Source organism: Polyergus mexicanus, unplaced genomic scaffold (genome assembly GCF_030449975.1).
Source record: "Polyergus mexicanus isolate NDT 795.1 unplaced genomic scaffold, iyPolMexi1.0 SCAF_234, whole genome shotgun sequence".
Classification (NCBI taxonomy): Eukaryota; Metazoa; Arthropoda; class Insecta; order Hymenoptera; family Formicidae; genus Polyergus; species Polyergus mexicanus.
In genome coordinates, this window is record NW_027223554.1 from 1 (window position 1) to 18,386 (window position 18,386).

Here is an 18,386-nt window from a genome sequence, read left to right on the forward strand (position 1 = left end):
AAGCAGTGGTATCAACGCAGAGTACTGCAACCTTATACTCTTACACTGTACCAATTTTCCACATATATATTTCATTTTCTTACATTTTCCGCTCTTACAACTGACACTCCTACACTTAACCTAACGCTTTAAACCACGCTTTTACTACACCGCTTTCCTTTTCCCTTTCTCTTGCTCTTCCCCTTTGCTCCTCACGCTCCCTTTCCTCCTTCATCCTTATGCCCTTATCTCTTTTTGCTCTTCTTCCTTGTTCCTAACTCCTAACCCTCTTTATATCTCCTTCCTATTCCCCTCCTTTTTATCCTTCTTCTCTTCTCTGTCATTCCTCCTTCTCGTCTATAAAGAGGTATATGGTGGGTGGGATGAGATCCGAGCGGAATCGAACCCGGGACGTGGCACTTGTCAGCCCGCGACTCAACGCTCTAAGCCACTCATCGCCCCCTAAACAGTATATAATATGATAATAATATGATGAAAAATATATCAAATTATTTTTTGCATACTACGCGATAAGTTCTCTAGTTTCTGATAATATTTTTATACTTGTAAAACACAATTTATCTTTATGTAATTTCTGTTCTTAAAATATGATAGATGGTCGCCTGTAATGCATTTCAAGACAACTTACGCGCCACAAATGTTTCCATTCTGGGACGATCCGACATTTAAAGCCACTTTTAATATTTCTATAATGCACTATAAAGATTACAATGTTTTATCGAATATGCCAAGGCGAGAAGAGGAAGCAGATGAAAACGGCATGGTGTGGACATATTTTGATATCACTCCTCCAATGCCGACTTATCTGGTTGCAGCAGTTATGGCTAATAAATCAGAATTTTCTAAACTGAAGACTGGAATTGATGATGTCACAATACAATATAGATCACATAGTTTCTTTGATTTTTCGTATGCACTAAGTATCATGGCAGATATCACGCTGTTTTTAAAACGCGAATGGGAAAATGTAAAGATGATTTCCAAAGTGGATAATATCGTAATTCCGGATTACGAGGATAATGGCATTATAAATTCGGGACTTATTTTTTATAGGTAAATATATGAGTAAACGGATAATATAAAAGGATGTCTTAATTTATTAGAAAATATAATTTATGTTTATAATTAATGTTAATATAAAGCAAAATCAATAGAATGTCGTGTTTTATATCTGAATTTGTTTAAATAAAAACATATATTTTTATTGAAAATCAAGTATATCTTAAAAATTAGAAATATTTATACACTTACGTCAGTTGCAATAAATAATAGTGCAAAATAATAACATATGCAAAACTTAATTATACATGTTGATAGAACAATGTTCATTTATATTATTTATAATATCATTTATAATATTTGCATTGCATTATTTTATGAATTGTTTAATATTTTATTTTATTTAATATATTAATATTTTATAAATTATTTAACACAGCTCGTACTTTTATTTTAATTAATATTTTTGTAAATCTACTCTCGATATATGTTAGAAAATAATAAATTAATTTGATATTTTTATTAAAAATAAAAATCATATATTTTTTGATAATGAATCTTTTGTGAGTATACATTCTTATTAATACTTGAATTAATATAGTAATGATAATATATTGGATGAGTCAAAAAGTTCGGCTTCAGATACATCCCACTATTTTTTATGACACGGAAATAAAGAAACTGTCAATCCAGTGACAAAACTGTTTAGATTTTAGTGGAAACAATGTAGAAAAATTATTTGGGTGTGTGTTGGAAATATTTTAACCGAATGAAATGTTCTGTAAAAAATTCGGCTTATATTTGACTGCTCCTTGTATACAAAATAGATAGTTTTATATAAAGAGAGAATCTTATTAAATATACTAAAAACATACTACACACATAGCACATAATTAACTGCACATTATTTAAAAATAATTTTTAGAGAATCAGATATTACATATGATGAAGATAGAGACCCACCTGGACGCAAAGTCGAAGTGGCGCGTGTAATAAGATATAAAGCAGCACAAGAATGGTTTCATAATGTATTTAATACGTCTTGGTGTTCTATCCCGTGGTTGCACAAAGCTTTTGTTAGATTCATGGGAGCGTATGGTGTCGATAAGGTTATTTTTGTACCTCTAAGATTATTAGTACGCTAAATACTTGTTGACATATGGCAACAATGCAAAATATTTTTAGTAACTCTAAACTCTTTTTAGTCCATGAAACTAGAATATTGATTGCATATACTCGATATTCTTATGTTTTTTTTTTTTTAATTTGAAATATAAGGTAATTATGAGCTAAAGCTGGCATTTATGTTATGTAAATTTAAATTGAAATAATATAAAAATAAAGTCTGTAATAAAAAAGAAATTTTTCTAAATGCTTTGAAGAGAATAATTATTTTAATATTAAATAATGCACATTATTTTAATAATATCTTGTTATATTTTCAAAAATGTAATTCTTTTATCATTAGAAGGCAATGTCATCTATACGTATCGTAAATGCGAGTTTTTTTCTGCAAGTTTACATCGGTTTAATCACATTAAAATTTTCTCTCCAGACTCTTCCTGAGACTCGGATGATGGATTTGTTCGTGGTCCAAATTCAGCATGAAGTTATGCATTTGGATGTTGATTCTCAGTCTTCTGTATTTCAAGCCGCCTTCTCTGAAATAATCTCGTACTTCAAAGGTATGAAAATATAAAATGTAAATATAATTAAGAATTGTCTGTGTAAAATCGTTTTTAAATATAAGTGATATATAAAAAAATTATTTTTCTTAATATTTTTATTAATTGATTAATATTAAATATTATACTATAAAAAATATATTACATATACACATATACCTATGTATGTATATATTTGGATATACAAAGCGGCACACATCACTGTTAATAGTTATAAATATCTCAAGAACTATGCAATCAATTTTAATCGTTCTGGTCTTAAAGGGGCATACCCGTTTGAAACCTTGAAAAATGAGTACATTTTCTAGATTTTTTTGCAGCGCAACGACTTGATAAATTTTTTTAATTTTTTAACGATATTGAAACAATATTATTAACTACTTAAATAAAAATTCTCAGTGCAAAAAAAATTTTTTTTTGAAAGTTATGAGAATATTTGCACAGTTCCTCTAAATTGTAGAAGGCTGCACGATATGCATGAAAACGTTCGTAGATCATATCTGAAATAAAAAATCCAAGTTTTTTTCTTATTAAACATTGCAATAGCTATCTGCTACTCAAACATTTTTTCAAAATTTCAGAAAATAAAAAAATGGCAACGTGTTGAAGAAAAGTTTCGGTTTTTTTGAAAAAGAGTCCATCGTTTTTTTTATAACAAAAAAATAGAGAACCGGATTTAAAAAAAAAGGCTTCGTTGGCAGATGTAGAATCTTATTAGAAACTCGCGTGTAAAATTTGCAATCAATTCGTCATGCACATTGTGCATGAAAAGATAAATCTGCAAATATTCGCATAAGTTTTAAGAAAAAAAATTTTTTTGAGCTCAAAATTTGTATTTAAGTATTTAATAGTATTCTATTTAACAGTATAAAGAAATTAAAAATTTTTATCAAGTCGTAGCGCTGCAAAAATATTTAAAAAATGTACTTATTTTTCAAGGTTTCAAACAGGTATGGCCCACCCAAGGTCAAACTAATGGCATCATCTTATGACCCCTTTAGAACCGAACAATTTTTGTCTGAAACATTTCTTTCTATCTTGCTTTATTTTTTAGACAGATTTAGGTATCTCAATATAAATGCCCCACGCTGTATATATATATACAAATCTGTACACGATATATAGAATTATATAGTATATAGAATATAGAATATAGTATATAGAATTATACTTATAGAACAAGAATACGCGCGCGTGCGTTGCAATAAATATATTTTTAAATATACTTAATCACGTATTCTTTTTTTTATGATATATAGTACCCATTATATTGCGTATGCTGCAACATGCTATTACCGAAGAATTATTTTGGCACATTATGCGTTCATGTATATATGATCAGTAAGTAGCATACTATATAATATAAAATAATTATATGAAATGAAATTAAACAAGTACTAAGAATAATAATATATATTTTGTAAAATATTTCTTTGTTTTTTATCAATATATTTTGCTTTATCGTCTAATATTTTTATTTTATTTATAATTTTATTCTTTTATTTAATTTAATGTTAAAATTTTCAATTTTAGTAATTATAATTTTGCTTATGTCTACGATTACTGGTCAGCCTTGAGAGCTGCTTATTTTTCTGGTCAGAAATATGATTCACTAACAAGGCGAGAAAAATATAATCTCGTAAACGGGGTAGAACAACTGAAAACTTGGGTGAATCAAAAGCATTATCCTGTAATAAATGTAATACGAAAATATGATCGGTCGCGGTTTAAAATCGAGGATGTAACAATAGAAATTGTCAATATAACAGAGAGGTTGAGTATACCGTTGACTTATACTACGCAGATACAATTGAATTTTAACAATACTTCGCCTGATATTTGGCTACTCCACAAAAGATCAGATGTCGCGCAATCCAGTAAACGATATATTCGGAAGATTAAAAATCTCAAAAGCGATCAATGGATAATATTCAATTTACAACAAACTGGTAAATATTGACTAAAAAATATTATTTTCTTATATTTATTCCAAGTAATTAGGTTTCACATTACCATAAACAAAGTTACAAGAAAGTTTAATGAAAGAGATTGGCACAGTTTTTAGTCTGCAATAACGTGCATGTAAAAAAAACTTTTTTACTCCTTTTTTACGTAATTTTTTCAAATTATGAAGATCACCATTGTTTTTTTTAAATAGAACCTCCTATCTTTCATTGCATATTCTTATAATTCTTTTTGAGACCTTTTCAAAACACTATAATAAAGTATTTTTTTATTAAGTATTTCTCAAATTATTTCACATCTTAATGTGACATTTTTTTATATAAAATAAGTATTTTTAATATTAGATGTACAACTTTGCTTCCGCCGTTTTTTCCCGAAATTCGAGGCTTTATTGTAAAAAACTGGTTATACATTTTGAAATTGCTTATTGAGTCACTCCCAATGATCATGTCAATTCTTTTTGATTTTCACTCGAGTCTTCATTAAGTAATGCCTCCAATTCTGCATCTTCGAAAACTTTCTCTCTTCCACCGCTATGCCGGTCTTCGACATAAAAATCACCGTTCTTAAAGCGTTGAAACCACTCACGACACTTTTTTCACTAATAGCGGCTTCACCATAAGTATTTGAGAGCATTCGATAAGCCTCAGCCGCAGATTTCTTTATATTGAAGCAGAAAATTAAAACCTCCCGCAAATGACGAGAATTTGGCTCGTGAACTGACATTTTCAATCGAGAATAACTTTATGATGCAGACACAAATCGACTAATGTTTCTATGGGGTTATGTTGACAGATGCCCAAGTTTATCGCATGACGTCTATGATCTATTTATTTCGATCACTACTTACCGCTAAAGCCATCTATAAGAAAACGGCGGAAGCAAAGTTGTACACCTAATACCAAACAGTTTTCATCTCACACTTCTTCTCCACAACCAATATTTTTTGTTAACTTGTAACGTTTGATTGTAATGTTTTATTTGGCTTACCCTGTATACAGGATGTCCGTCCATGAATGTCCGAACAAATATCTCACAATTGATTGAAGTTGTGTTATATTATGTCCTTGTATTATAGGTCGTTGAATTCGCCTCAGTAACCGTTACAAAACTGCGTAAAAAAATTCATATGGTTCTATATAAAAAAGTGGAAGAGACCTTGACCTTAGTTTATCAATCAATAAGAAAATCCCTCTTATTATCATCCCCAATAATATCAAACAGTTTTCATCTCACATTTTTTTTCTATAACCTATATTTTCTGCGATATTAACTTACAATGCTTTATTTGCCTCACACTATATATTACATATATGTATAAATACATATATGTATAAATATATACATATACATATATCAATATATACATATATTTTTTTCTAAAATTACTTAGGTTTGCATGATTTTGCGGAGAAAACGATTAATTTCATATATTTCTTTCTTAATAAATTCAAGCCAATCCAAAAACAATAAAAAGATTTTATTATTTTTTAATAGGATATTATCGCGTGAATTATGATTCTCAAAATTGGGAATTAATTACAATGTATTTAAAGGACAATTACGTAAATATACACGTTCTCAATCGTGCCCAACTTATCGATGATGCTTTTCACTTAATGTTAACACATCAAGTTGATTCCTCCATATTCTGGGATATCACAAAATATCTACAGCAAGAGACAGATTATGTGGCCTGGTATCCTGTGTTCAAAGCTTTAGAATACATGTCGAGCATCTTTAGTATCGATACTGTCGGGTCAAAACTTCATTTTGTGAGGGTAATTGTCACTAGATTTATATTTAATAAAATTATCACATATTAGATAGATATACATGTAAAATAATCCCTACAGTTATCGAATAATTTCAAAAAGTAGAACATATATAAAAAAAACATTAAATTGTATAATAATATTTAGATCAAAATTAGAAATTAAAAAAAAAAAGAATTTCATATTTTCTATAAAAACATATACACATTTTTTCTTTCCATTACTTTGTTGCTATTTAAAAATTTGCAAACATACTGCAGAGTTTATATCTAGTAGTCTGGTAATGATTTATAAAAATAGAACAGAGAAAAATAAAATAGAATATAGAAAAAAAGTAACAAATGCATGGTAACAAAAATAAATATAAAACTTCATATTATTTAACAATAATTCTTAGATAATGATGCGGAATACATTACATGATATGTTGGAGAAAATTAATTATACAGAGGTTTCTAACGAAGATGAGCATAAAAAATGTTTAAGGCAAGAGGCTGCAAAATGGGCATGTTTATTACGTCGCCAGGAGTGTTTAAAAGAAGCCAAAAATAAATTAATGCAACATTTTGCAGATCCTGAAAAGCATAAGTAATATTTTTTATATTACATTTATATAGCATTTTTATGCCGACTTTCTTATATTTTACAATGTTTGAGATTAAAAGTTATTAAATTAAATTACATAGAATTATATGCTAAAGTTTTATAACAGATTTTTATTTTCTCTGATATTTTATAGACTTTTGCCATGGTGGAAAGAATGGACATATCGTAATGGTTTGTCTTTGTGCGAAGCAGACTCAATTTGGCAAGACTTGTATAATATGTGGGTAAACAAGACTGATAATAAAATTTCAAAATTTTTAAGTTGTACTCAAAACGTTGATATCGTTAAAGACTATTTAAACAAAACAGCAAATGTGATTAAGAAATCGAGTCCGGAAGATTATATTTTAAGATCGCAAGCTATTAACAATTTTCTTACTACTATCACAAAATATGTAAGAATCGATATTTTACGTAGATATATATTAAGTAATTTCGAAGAAATAATACCCAGGTAACAAATAAAAAATATTTTTTTTATGAATGCATACTACTCTTAAATATACAAACATAAAATTTTTCACTATAGTTATATATTCTGGTTTATTTTTATATAGATACATCAGCACAGTTGCAACATTAACTGTCATTATTAATCATTTATATGATGACGAACAACTTATTGCGGTAAACATTTTATGAATTTATTTATATTAGATATGATTTGTACAAAACAATTGAATTGTTACTTGTTAACGGTTAATATCAAAATGATTTATTTTAGTTAGAAAATTTCGTGAAGAATGATCTGTGGAGAGAAAGACTGCATTTTGAATTTAATACAGAAATATTGTCTCAAAAAAATAAGGTAAATTTTATTTGATAAAAACTTCCTACTGATTACAATAACATTGTGTATTTTGTTAATTAGATTTGACACGCATTTTTATTTAAAAGAGAATATATACATTAATATTATACATATATGTCTAATAGAAATCTAAATTATATACATAATAATATAAAATTACTATAAAATCACATATTCAGCTTCTTTCTTATTGCATTAAGCTTCATGTGGAAATATATATCGTTCTTCGCCAGTGTATATACAATAAACTTTAATATTAATCAAGTTTTTTTCTCTCTCATAATTACATCATATTACATCATATCTTACTAGATAATACAAATTATTTTTTATATGATTTGTTTTAGGAACACGAAGCAAATGCGAATCTATTAAAAATTCAAAATAAGATAAAAAATCGTCGCTCCCAAATCGAAGACTTGCAAAAATTTTCACAAATATTTATGTATTAATGAAATTAATAAAAAGTAAGAAAAGTAGAGCGCAGACGTGTGTCATATCATGCGGGAGCACGCATATGCACAAATATCTATTTCTAATATAAATATTTTCTATATAGCTCTTATTTATTTTCAATTATTGTTATTGATTATTTATAATATTATTGTTATTATTATTATTATTATTATTATTATTATTATTATTATTATTATTATTATCAAGAAAGTATATTGATAATGCATTCGCATTTACAAGGATGCTTTACAAGATGCAATATATAAGCAAGAAACATTTAATCCATATAACTTACGCAAACAAAAATGTAAGCTTCTTAAATTTTACAATTAAATCTGTATAGAAAACGAAGTTTGTCAAATATCATTAATACACTCAAAGACGTACTTCTTATCTGTTTTAAATTAGATTCTTTGTTTGTAAAATATATATAGCTTTTAATTTATTAATAAATATATTATTTCGAATTTAAAATTAAAATATTTTTATCAACAACGCATATATATATATATATATATGCGTTGTTGATAAAAATATTTTAATTTTAAATTCGAAATAATATATTTACTTAATACACATATATATATATATATATATATATATATATATATATATATATATGTGTGTGTGTATATATATGTACGTATATTGTATAAATATATAAATATGTATAAATATTAATATAAATTAATTTATTTTTATAATTATTAATAGAGTATTAACATTATAAAAATATGAAAGACAAAGTAAAAGTGTGAAAAAGTTATAATTTAATTGATGTTATATATTTATTAAAAATTAAATATTACACACAATGTTTTAATATATTATTATGTATATGCATAAATATACTAATATTGATATTAATAATATAATGTAAAATTTTTTTAATAAGCATTATTAATATCGAAATTGCTTATAAATATAAAACTTGAAATATATCATCATTACTTGATTCGTTTGCATTATCAAAGATATTTCATGCATGCGATTTACAGGTTTTCTTATCATTCTGCAATTCTAAGATATTTAAATCATACAATTAATTATGTAAACAAGAAAATATTATTTTTTAATGTGTAGATTAATATACTTTGTAAATATTATAAAAATAAATTTGTCGTCTGAATATAAATAATGTGCAAAATCATTGATGTATCGAAATGTACTTTACTCGAAATTTATTTTAAATTATGTTTTGGTTTTTGCCTTTAACTTTTTTCATATCTGTTATATTATTTTCTAATACTTGTATATTTATTTTAATATTTTTTCTAAGTTCATTAATTATAAATATAGATTAATACGTGTGTATTAATAATACCAATTAATATAATATATTATACAGCATATATCTCATAATTTTATTATAATAATATAAATTTATTATTAATGTTTATATATATAATAATAGTATTTATATAATTATTATTTAAATACATATATATGTATTATAGATATTAATAGATATTAATAACTTGTTGTTATATTAATATGTGTTATAAATATTTTAAATGCTATAAAAATTGGTTAAAGCCTTTAATGTATTTCATTAATGTATTATTAATATTTAATTTATAATAAATTATTGGCATGATTCTTAGCGCAAACACACTTCCTATATATTTCCTATATATCATTCCATTAAAAATCTTTCTAAATTTTGTATCTCAAAATCCTGTATATGATAAGAAAAGCATTATTATTGATTTGATTTATAGAATTTTTTAATTTTTTTATACAAAATTCCATCAAAAAAATTTTGAAAATGAAATCGTGCTTAAAATCATAATAAATAATGGTTATCTATTATTTTCTATATTTCATGTACATAAACGTATACAATTTTCATGTATTTATAAAAGTTTAATTGTTAGCGTATTTTGACAATTGATCGATTAATCAGTTTAAATCTATAAGGATATTGATAACCGTAAAAATTAATAATTAAATTGAATTCATAAAGTATGTATTTTGTGTTTAAATTTTAAGTATACATATACATATACATATATAAATATTTATTTTTATTTATTTATTTGATTATTTATGAAATAGATAGTCACTTTAAGAATACTTCATATATATATTGCATTATTAAATCGTCAATGAAATATTTTGGATAACCGTTTGATTGATTAATCAGGGTAAAGAATCTTGTACTTTAAAGCCAAAATAGCATCAAAAACGGGGGATATACTTTATATTAGTTATATTATTAATGTAGTATATATATATTTATAATAGAACACTATAAGCGCGCGCTATGAGCGCGTTATTTATTTTGTGTGTATGTGTATATAATTATTTATACATATTAATTCTAATTCTCCGTTCTTCAAAATAAATTAAATAAAAATTATACACACATTTAATATTTAAACTGTCAAATGTCAATATTTAAACTGTCGCTCAGTTATAACAGACTTTTATTGAATATAAAATGCATAGCATAGCGTCGGGATAATCAATCAGCATCGCAGAGAAAGAGAGAAAAGAGGTAACAATAGTTGTGAATATCGATTTAAGATTTATTCTATATACTCGTATTCAAGTTTTTGTCATGAAGTGTATATAAAGCCTGCAAAGGCGACTAATAACAATTATTTACATCAATTTAATTTCTGATACGATACAGGCAAATTATTGAACTGATTTTTATAAAATCGGATAGATAATGCCCGCTCTGGATATAAAGTGTCCGAATAAATGACAATTATTCATTATTGTCTTTAGTTAAGATAAAATTAGAAGTTAACTTCCATATAAATAAAATTTTTAATTTCATAAATTAAATTATTTAGATTTATCTATATACATTACACATTAATATGTTATCATATATTAACACTGTAATTAGTCTTATTTTTGACGTCAAAAATATGTCAGAAAATGAGATATTTATTAAACATCTAAACGAGGCCACCATGACGTCTATCTAGATGCGAAAGTCGATCTATCTTAAACGTGTGGAATAGATGTCGACTATATACATCTATTCGACTTCATGTTTCTCTCTGGGACATATTGATGTTATCGGTGCAGGATCAATTTATAATGCAGATGAAAGCGACTTTAATTTCAAAATACATTCTAGAAGAACATTAACTAATGGGAGAGAAAGTCGAATCTATTATCCAATCTTTATCTTCTATGACTCATATACCATTATGCCCATTATATCTGCAGATGGACATCTTCTTTCATCTCTATAAATAGTACTAAAAAAATCTAGTGGAAAATTTGGACCATGAATAGAAGAAACTCTTTTTAGACCTATTAATGTTTACATTGCGGCTTCAAAATTTGGAAAACTCACAAGTCAACATTTCAAAAACTGGTTCAAAGAAGTATATTTATGAAATATTGGAGAATAAAGTCTACTACTGCTTGATTTATGGATATTGTCCGGAACAATTAAAAGAAGTTATATCAGCAGACAAACAAATAAATATTTTAACAATACCAAAAAAACAACTGCTTTTGTAGAACTTTTAGATGTTTTTGGTTTTAGAATTTGGAAAAATTTTGTTCGATGTTTTTCTAATAATATTATTTTAAATAATTATGACATAAATTTACATTTATGTAATAATATAATAAAACTACAAAGTTTAACACATAATCAACTTTCTTCTCAAAAATTTCAAAATATATTTAAATATAGTTGATACAAAAGTGGATATTTATCAACGCGGCCTGAAAGGTTTGATAATCCAATAAATTTTTGTTATTTTAAAGAAGAGAAACATATACCAAGATGCAGTATTTGTAGTAAAATAGCTTTTATACGTTGTGCATAGTGCAAAGAATATTTTTATTTTAAACATTTCTTTGAACAATATCACATTATTGTAACAATTACATAGAATAAATAATATTTTGATAATTAATCTAATTTAGTTTTAAAATTAATTTAATTTTTGTTGATGGAAAACTTTTATAAAATATTTAAATATTTTGCGTATATTATGCTTCTACATCTTGAATTAAAATTTAATTTGCAAAATATTTTTTTTTAATTATGATATTAATTAATAATTTAATATTATTCAAATAATACAAGACTCTCATTCCGTTTTTATATATTATTATGATACAATGTATATAGTATAGAAAGATTATTTACGTAACTGGGTTATAAATATTATTACTAATATTCAGCATCGTTATCGTGTATTGCGAAACCTTAGAAAAAAAACGAAGAAAAGAAAAAAGAGATAAGACATCATGAAACAGCGAGCGAAGAAGATTAGTATTAATAGCATACGTCTTTATTTTATTTCTCAAGAATTAATTTCCGTAACATAGCTTTATCATATATGATTGAATTTGGCACAATATAAACTTTAATATAATTTAAAAATTTTTCAAAAAAAATATTGATAGGTAGAAATATTTCAAAAAATTTACCATTTTTAAAAAATCCAAATACGCCATTGTAAAGTACATTTGAAACCATAAAACTTTTGTTTAAACAATTTTTTCATATTTCTTTTCGTTTCGATGATATTCGCTTCGGAATATAAAAACCGATTGTTTCTAAGGGATTACATTCACCCCTAAAACCTTTTTTTAGCACCAACAAAAAATTGTTTCATTATTAGAGTCTACTACTCTATAATAATACAAATGTTTCAGATTTTTTTTAATTTTTGAGTTGCCAAATATTCCTTTTGAGTTATCACCGATTAAATAAAAAATGAGTATTTTGACTTTGATTGTCCATGACTTCGTTAAAAATTATTATACCGCAATTCCAAAAAAGATTCTTAAAGCTAAAACTTTGCTTTATCAAATATGGTATAATCGCCAAATTTTTTTTCAAGAATAGGTAAACATAATGCAAATAGGGGAAAACAACATAAAAATTTGCGATTTTTTCTTTTTTTATTTTGACCCAGATAATATATTTTGTAAAAAAATAAAAAAATTATTCTTTACGTTTTTTATACTTTTAAATAATCTAAATTTAAAAGAATTTGCCAAATCCCATACAGCACCGAAATATTGCAGATACGTTGCATAGACCTTACATTGAAACATTGTAATATTGCATAGAAGTTGCGAAATGTTTCTGCAATGTTATTGCAAGCCTACGGCAATGTTGAAATGTCCGCCCTTAGAAATATTATAATGTAAGATTACAGTAGTCTATATTAAGGGGATCCAATATTACCGACAGAACGCGAATATTCTTTATTTTGCAAAATCTTTTTGTTGATTATAGATATCAACAAATCCTTTTCCACAATTAAGGTACACATAATAACGGAGTGCGGAGTTTAACATTTTATATGAAAAGTTAAAAAAAATGAGAAAATTACAGTTTTGTTATCGGCTTCTGCGTCAACATTTACTTAATATAACAAATTTGTAATCTACACGTGCCTAATCAGTAAACTCCGCACTCGGCATTTCATCAAAGAGTATAAGTGAACTTAGAAAAGTGAGTTTAGAAGCTTTATAAAAAAGATTTTGCAAAATAAAATTTTCGTGCATATGTGTGTGTGCGAGATGGAGGCTCAAGAGTAAAACAGAGCAGTAGATTAGTTGCGTGATGTCGCGATAGACGGAGCTGCAATCTTACATGACAAGGACAGACATAATCGTACTACCTTTGTCTCTTTCATGCGCGTAGAGTAATATACATGTACGCACTAACATTATTGCAGTATCTTTTTTCTCTCGATCATACGCTCTGTCTCTTTCTAATCGCTCGCTCGCTATGTACAACGTATCGCTTAGCTTCATGCTCCTCGCATATTCACTTACGCGTTCACTCGCGCTTCTCTCTCTCTCTCTCTCTCTCTCTCTCTCTCCTTCTGCTCGTTCATTATTGTATATTGTATTCTTTTATTCTCATTATTATATTCTTTTATTTGCTCAATTTTTATTCTTTCTATTCTCGTCTCCCTACATGAAAATAAATAAATTTATTTATTTATGTTTATTTGATACATCATAAATGAGATACACAAGTTATTTTCTTTTTCTATTTAACTATAGTTAAATACAACACATGTACATACAAAAATACACATAATTAAATACTTTTTCTATTTATGACATACACAATATCTCATTTATGTTGTATAAAATAAAGACGAATAAATTAATGTATTATTATGTAGGAAGACGAGAATATAGAAAGAATAAAAGTCGAAGAAATAAAAGAATATAATAATGGGGATGAAAGAATACAATAAAGAACGAGGAGCAAGCGAGATGACAAACATCAAAGAGTTCCGAAGTCTCGTTCGCGAAGCTCTCTTTATCTATAATATCTCGGGTTACATATCGTTAGTAAAATTTCTGTTTTTCGTATTTTATCGATATCAAAATAATTCTAATAGATTAATGAGATTCTTGCGATTAAAATAATACTAAACATGACATAAATCGGATAATTTTTAATCAATTATGTTATTAAAATTATGATTACTTATTTCATTTAAAATAATCGGATTTATATCGTATTTGGTGTCATTTTAATTGCAAAAATGTAATTAATCCATTACAATTATTTTCAGATATATAAAATGCGAAATACAAAAGTTTTATTTTCTATAATAAGATGACATATATACGTGAAAGATTACAGATAAAAGAGACGCGAGCGAGGCTTCGGAACTCTTTCATGTTTGTCATCTCATTTACTCCTTCATTCTTTCTCGCTCTCGCTTTTGTCGACTCTTCAGCGTCGGGGATCTTTCCTTATCTACAAAATATAAACATCTTCTAAATAAAAAATGAAACTTGTATTTTCCATTTCATCTGTATAAAAATAATTATAATGGATTAATGAGATTCTTGCGATTAAAATGACACGAAACATGACATAAATCGGATTATTTTTAATCAATTATATTATTAAAATTATGATTACTTATTTCATTTAAAATTATCCGATTTATGTCATATTTGGTGTTATTTTAATTGCAAGAATCTCATTAATCCATTATAATTATTTTTATACTAATAAAATACAATATGAAAGTTTCAGTTTTTATTTTATAAGATATTTATATATAGTAGATAAGGAAAGATCCCCGCGCGATGCTGGAGAGTCGACAAAAGCAATAGCGAGAAAGAATGAAGGAGCAAGCGAGACGACAAATATCGAAGAGTTCCGAAGTCTCGCTCGTGAGGCTCCCTTTATCTATAATCTTTCACGTTAGATTAATATATATAAATTATTATAAAATTTATATATATATATACAGGGTGTCCGGCGTCAATCGCATCACCGGTCGTGTGCAGGTAGAGCAGATGAAATCGAGAAGAAAAGTCCTTTACCTTTTTTTTTCTATAACACTTAATAAAAGAGTTATTATTGAGTAAAGTCTGGCCAATCAGCGCCGACCTTTAGCCGGACGCACGTCAGTGAGCCGCGCGCTATGAAGTGTGCAGCGGCGTACACATCAAGCGCGCGGTTCACCGACATGCGCCCGGCTAAAGATCGGCGCTGATTGGCCAGACTTTACTTAATAATAACTCTTTTATTAAGTATTATATAAAAAATTGGTACAGGACTTTTCTTCTCGGTTTCACCTGCTCTACCTGCACATGACTGGTAATGCGGTTGACGCCGGACACCCTGTATATATATGTCATGTTACTATAGAAAATCAAATGTCTGTATTTCGCATTTTATATATCCGAAAATAATTTAAATGCATTAATTACATTATTGTGATTAAAATGACACGTCGTAAAATATTAATAAATAATGTTTTTATGTATCGAATTAATTTTAATCAATATGAAAATAACTTTTTATTCGGTTACAGAATATTCGTTTATAAAGATGCGCATTTGTTTTTATTATTACGCGATATTTGTAGCATGCATGTATCTAAGTATGTATGTACGCATCGGGGAATAAGGCGACTGTACTATTCACACGCACATAGCCAGGCACATGCGATAATATCAGTGCGCGGCAGTACTCAGTCTCAGTCTCAGTCGCGCGTGTTGTGTACATACGCGTAACGAGAGATAACCGCAAAAGTGTGCTCAACCGTTATAACGCGTTATAACGCGTCGAATTTAAAAAACGAGTGTAGTCATAGTGTGTTCATATAATAGGGCGAAAATGTAATGAGAAACGCTTGCCTCGCTTTGCCCGCAGACTTTCTTTAAAAAGAATAAGGGTCAAAAGGTTAGTATATTTATATACCATAATTCTAGAAGGAATTGTTTTAATGTATACTATATACTAATATGTCGCTAGATATAATTGAATTTTTTTTCCGTGCAGTTTACACAAAAATATAAGTATGATAATGTAATATTATATAAAAATGTAATATCTCAAGTTTTTTTTTTATTTTTTGATTATATCTTTAAAGCAATTCCTAAATAGAAAACAACATAAAGACCTTTGTATAAAAAAATTGTAACATAAAATTAATCTTTAAATAGAATTTAGAATTACTACAATACATGAACATACACATTATATTTATATGATGCACATAGTATTTAGTACTCATATAGTATTTGTGTTATAAAGAAATAGACAGACATGGGCAAAAAATGAGAGAGAGAGAGAGAGAGAGAGAGAGAGAGAGAGAGAGAATAGGAATGAGTAAGCGAGAGAATGGCTGTACAACGATATATCGATTAATAATTCACATCAGTCGCTAAATATTAGTGAGCATAAAGTATTGCTACGGAGAAAGATCCAACTATTTCCTTTTTTTTCTTACTTTTGGCACTTGTATAGACACTTGCTCACTTACACTCATATTCTCTTTCTCTTTGCCCATTCTTCTCTGTCCGTCTCTTTCTGATCCGAGCATACTATGTGTGTTATATATTATCTATATGCGATCTTTTCGTGAACTGGTTGTAAATATTTCATACCAGATGCGGTTTGCATGTGCGCTCTAAATATTGCCGAAATATTTGATCCCAGAAGCGATCTTTTCGTGAACTGGTTGTAAATATTTCATACCAGATGCGGTTTGCATGAGCGTTCTGGTTAAAAATATATTCCAGAGGCGATTTACGTGTGCTGGTTATTGTAAAAAATATCCCAGAGGCGATTTACGTGTGCTGGTTATTGTAAAAAATATCCCAGAGGCAATTTACGCGTGCTGGTTATTGTAAAAAATGTCCCAGAGGCGATTTACGCGTGCTGGTTATTGTAAAAAATATCCCAGAGGCGATTTACGCGTGCTGGTTATTGTAAAAAATATCCCAGAGGCGATTTACGCGTGCTGGTTATTGTAAAAAATATCCCAGAGGCGATTTACGTGTGCTGGTTATTGTAAAAAATATCCCAGAGGCGATTTACGTGTGCTGGTTATTGTAAAAAATATCCCAGAGGCGATTTACGTGTGCTGGTTATTGTAAAAAATATCCCAGAGGCGATTTACGCGTGCTGGTTATTGTAAAAAATATCCCAGAGGCGATTTACGCGTGCTGGTTATTGTAAAAAATATCCCACAGGCGATTTACGTGTGCTGGTTATTGTAAAAAATATCCCAGAGGCAATTTACGCGTGCTGGTTATTGTAAAAAATGTCCCAGAGGCGATTTACGCGTGCTGGTTATTGTAAAAAATATCCCAGAGGCGATTTACGCGTGCTGGTTATTGTAAAAAATATCCCAGAGGCGATTTACGCGTGCTGGTTATTGTAAAAAATATCCCAGAGGCGATTTACGTGTGCTGGTTATTGTAAAAAATATCCCAGAGGCGATTTACGTGTGCTGGTTATTGTAAAAAATATCCCAGAGGCGATTTACGTGTGCTGGTTATTGTAAAAAATATCCCAGAGGCGATTTACGCGTGCTGGTTATTGTAAAAAATATCCCAGAGGCGATTTACGCGTGCTGGTTATTGTAAAAAGTATTCCAGAGGCAATTTACGTGTGCTGGTTGCTTTACAATATTTTGAATCGGATGCGATTTAATAGTTATGTAAGATTAGCAATATAACCGTTATTATATATTATAATACATATATATGTATTGTGCCATTGTATGTATGTATGTATGTATGTATGTATGTATGTATGTATGTATGTATGTATATGTGTATGTATGTATGTATGAGTACTCTGCGTTGATACCACTGCTT

General features: G+C 27.7%; 1 protein-coding gene and 1 pseudogene across 1 annotated transcript; both read left to right on the plus strand.

Moving 5' to 3' along the window:
• Positions 1–637: 637 nt before the first annotated feature.
• Positions 638–7,672, plus strand: LOC138944527 (aminopeptidase N-like). Its single transcript, XM_070315355.1, has 9 exons — positions 638–1,053; positions 1,925–2,108; positions 2,555–2,684; positions 3,944–4,025; positions 4,218–4,633; positions 6,147–6,430; positions 6,822–7,012; positions 7,164–7,250; positions 7,588–7,672. The coding sequence occupies exons 1-9, from the start codon at positions 638–640 to the stop codon at positions 7,670–7,672; spliced, it is 1,875 nt and encodes a 624-aa protein (XP_070171456.1).
• Positions 7,673–11,408: 3,736 nt separating this feature from the next.
• LOC138944528 (uncharacterized) lies at positions 11,409–12,171 on the plus strand (annotated as a pseudogene).
• Positions 12,172–18,386: the final 6,215 nt, after the last annotated feature.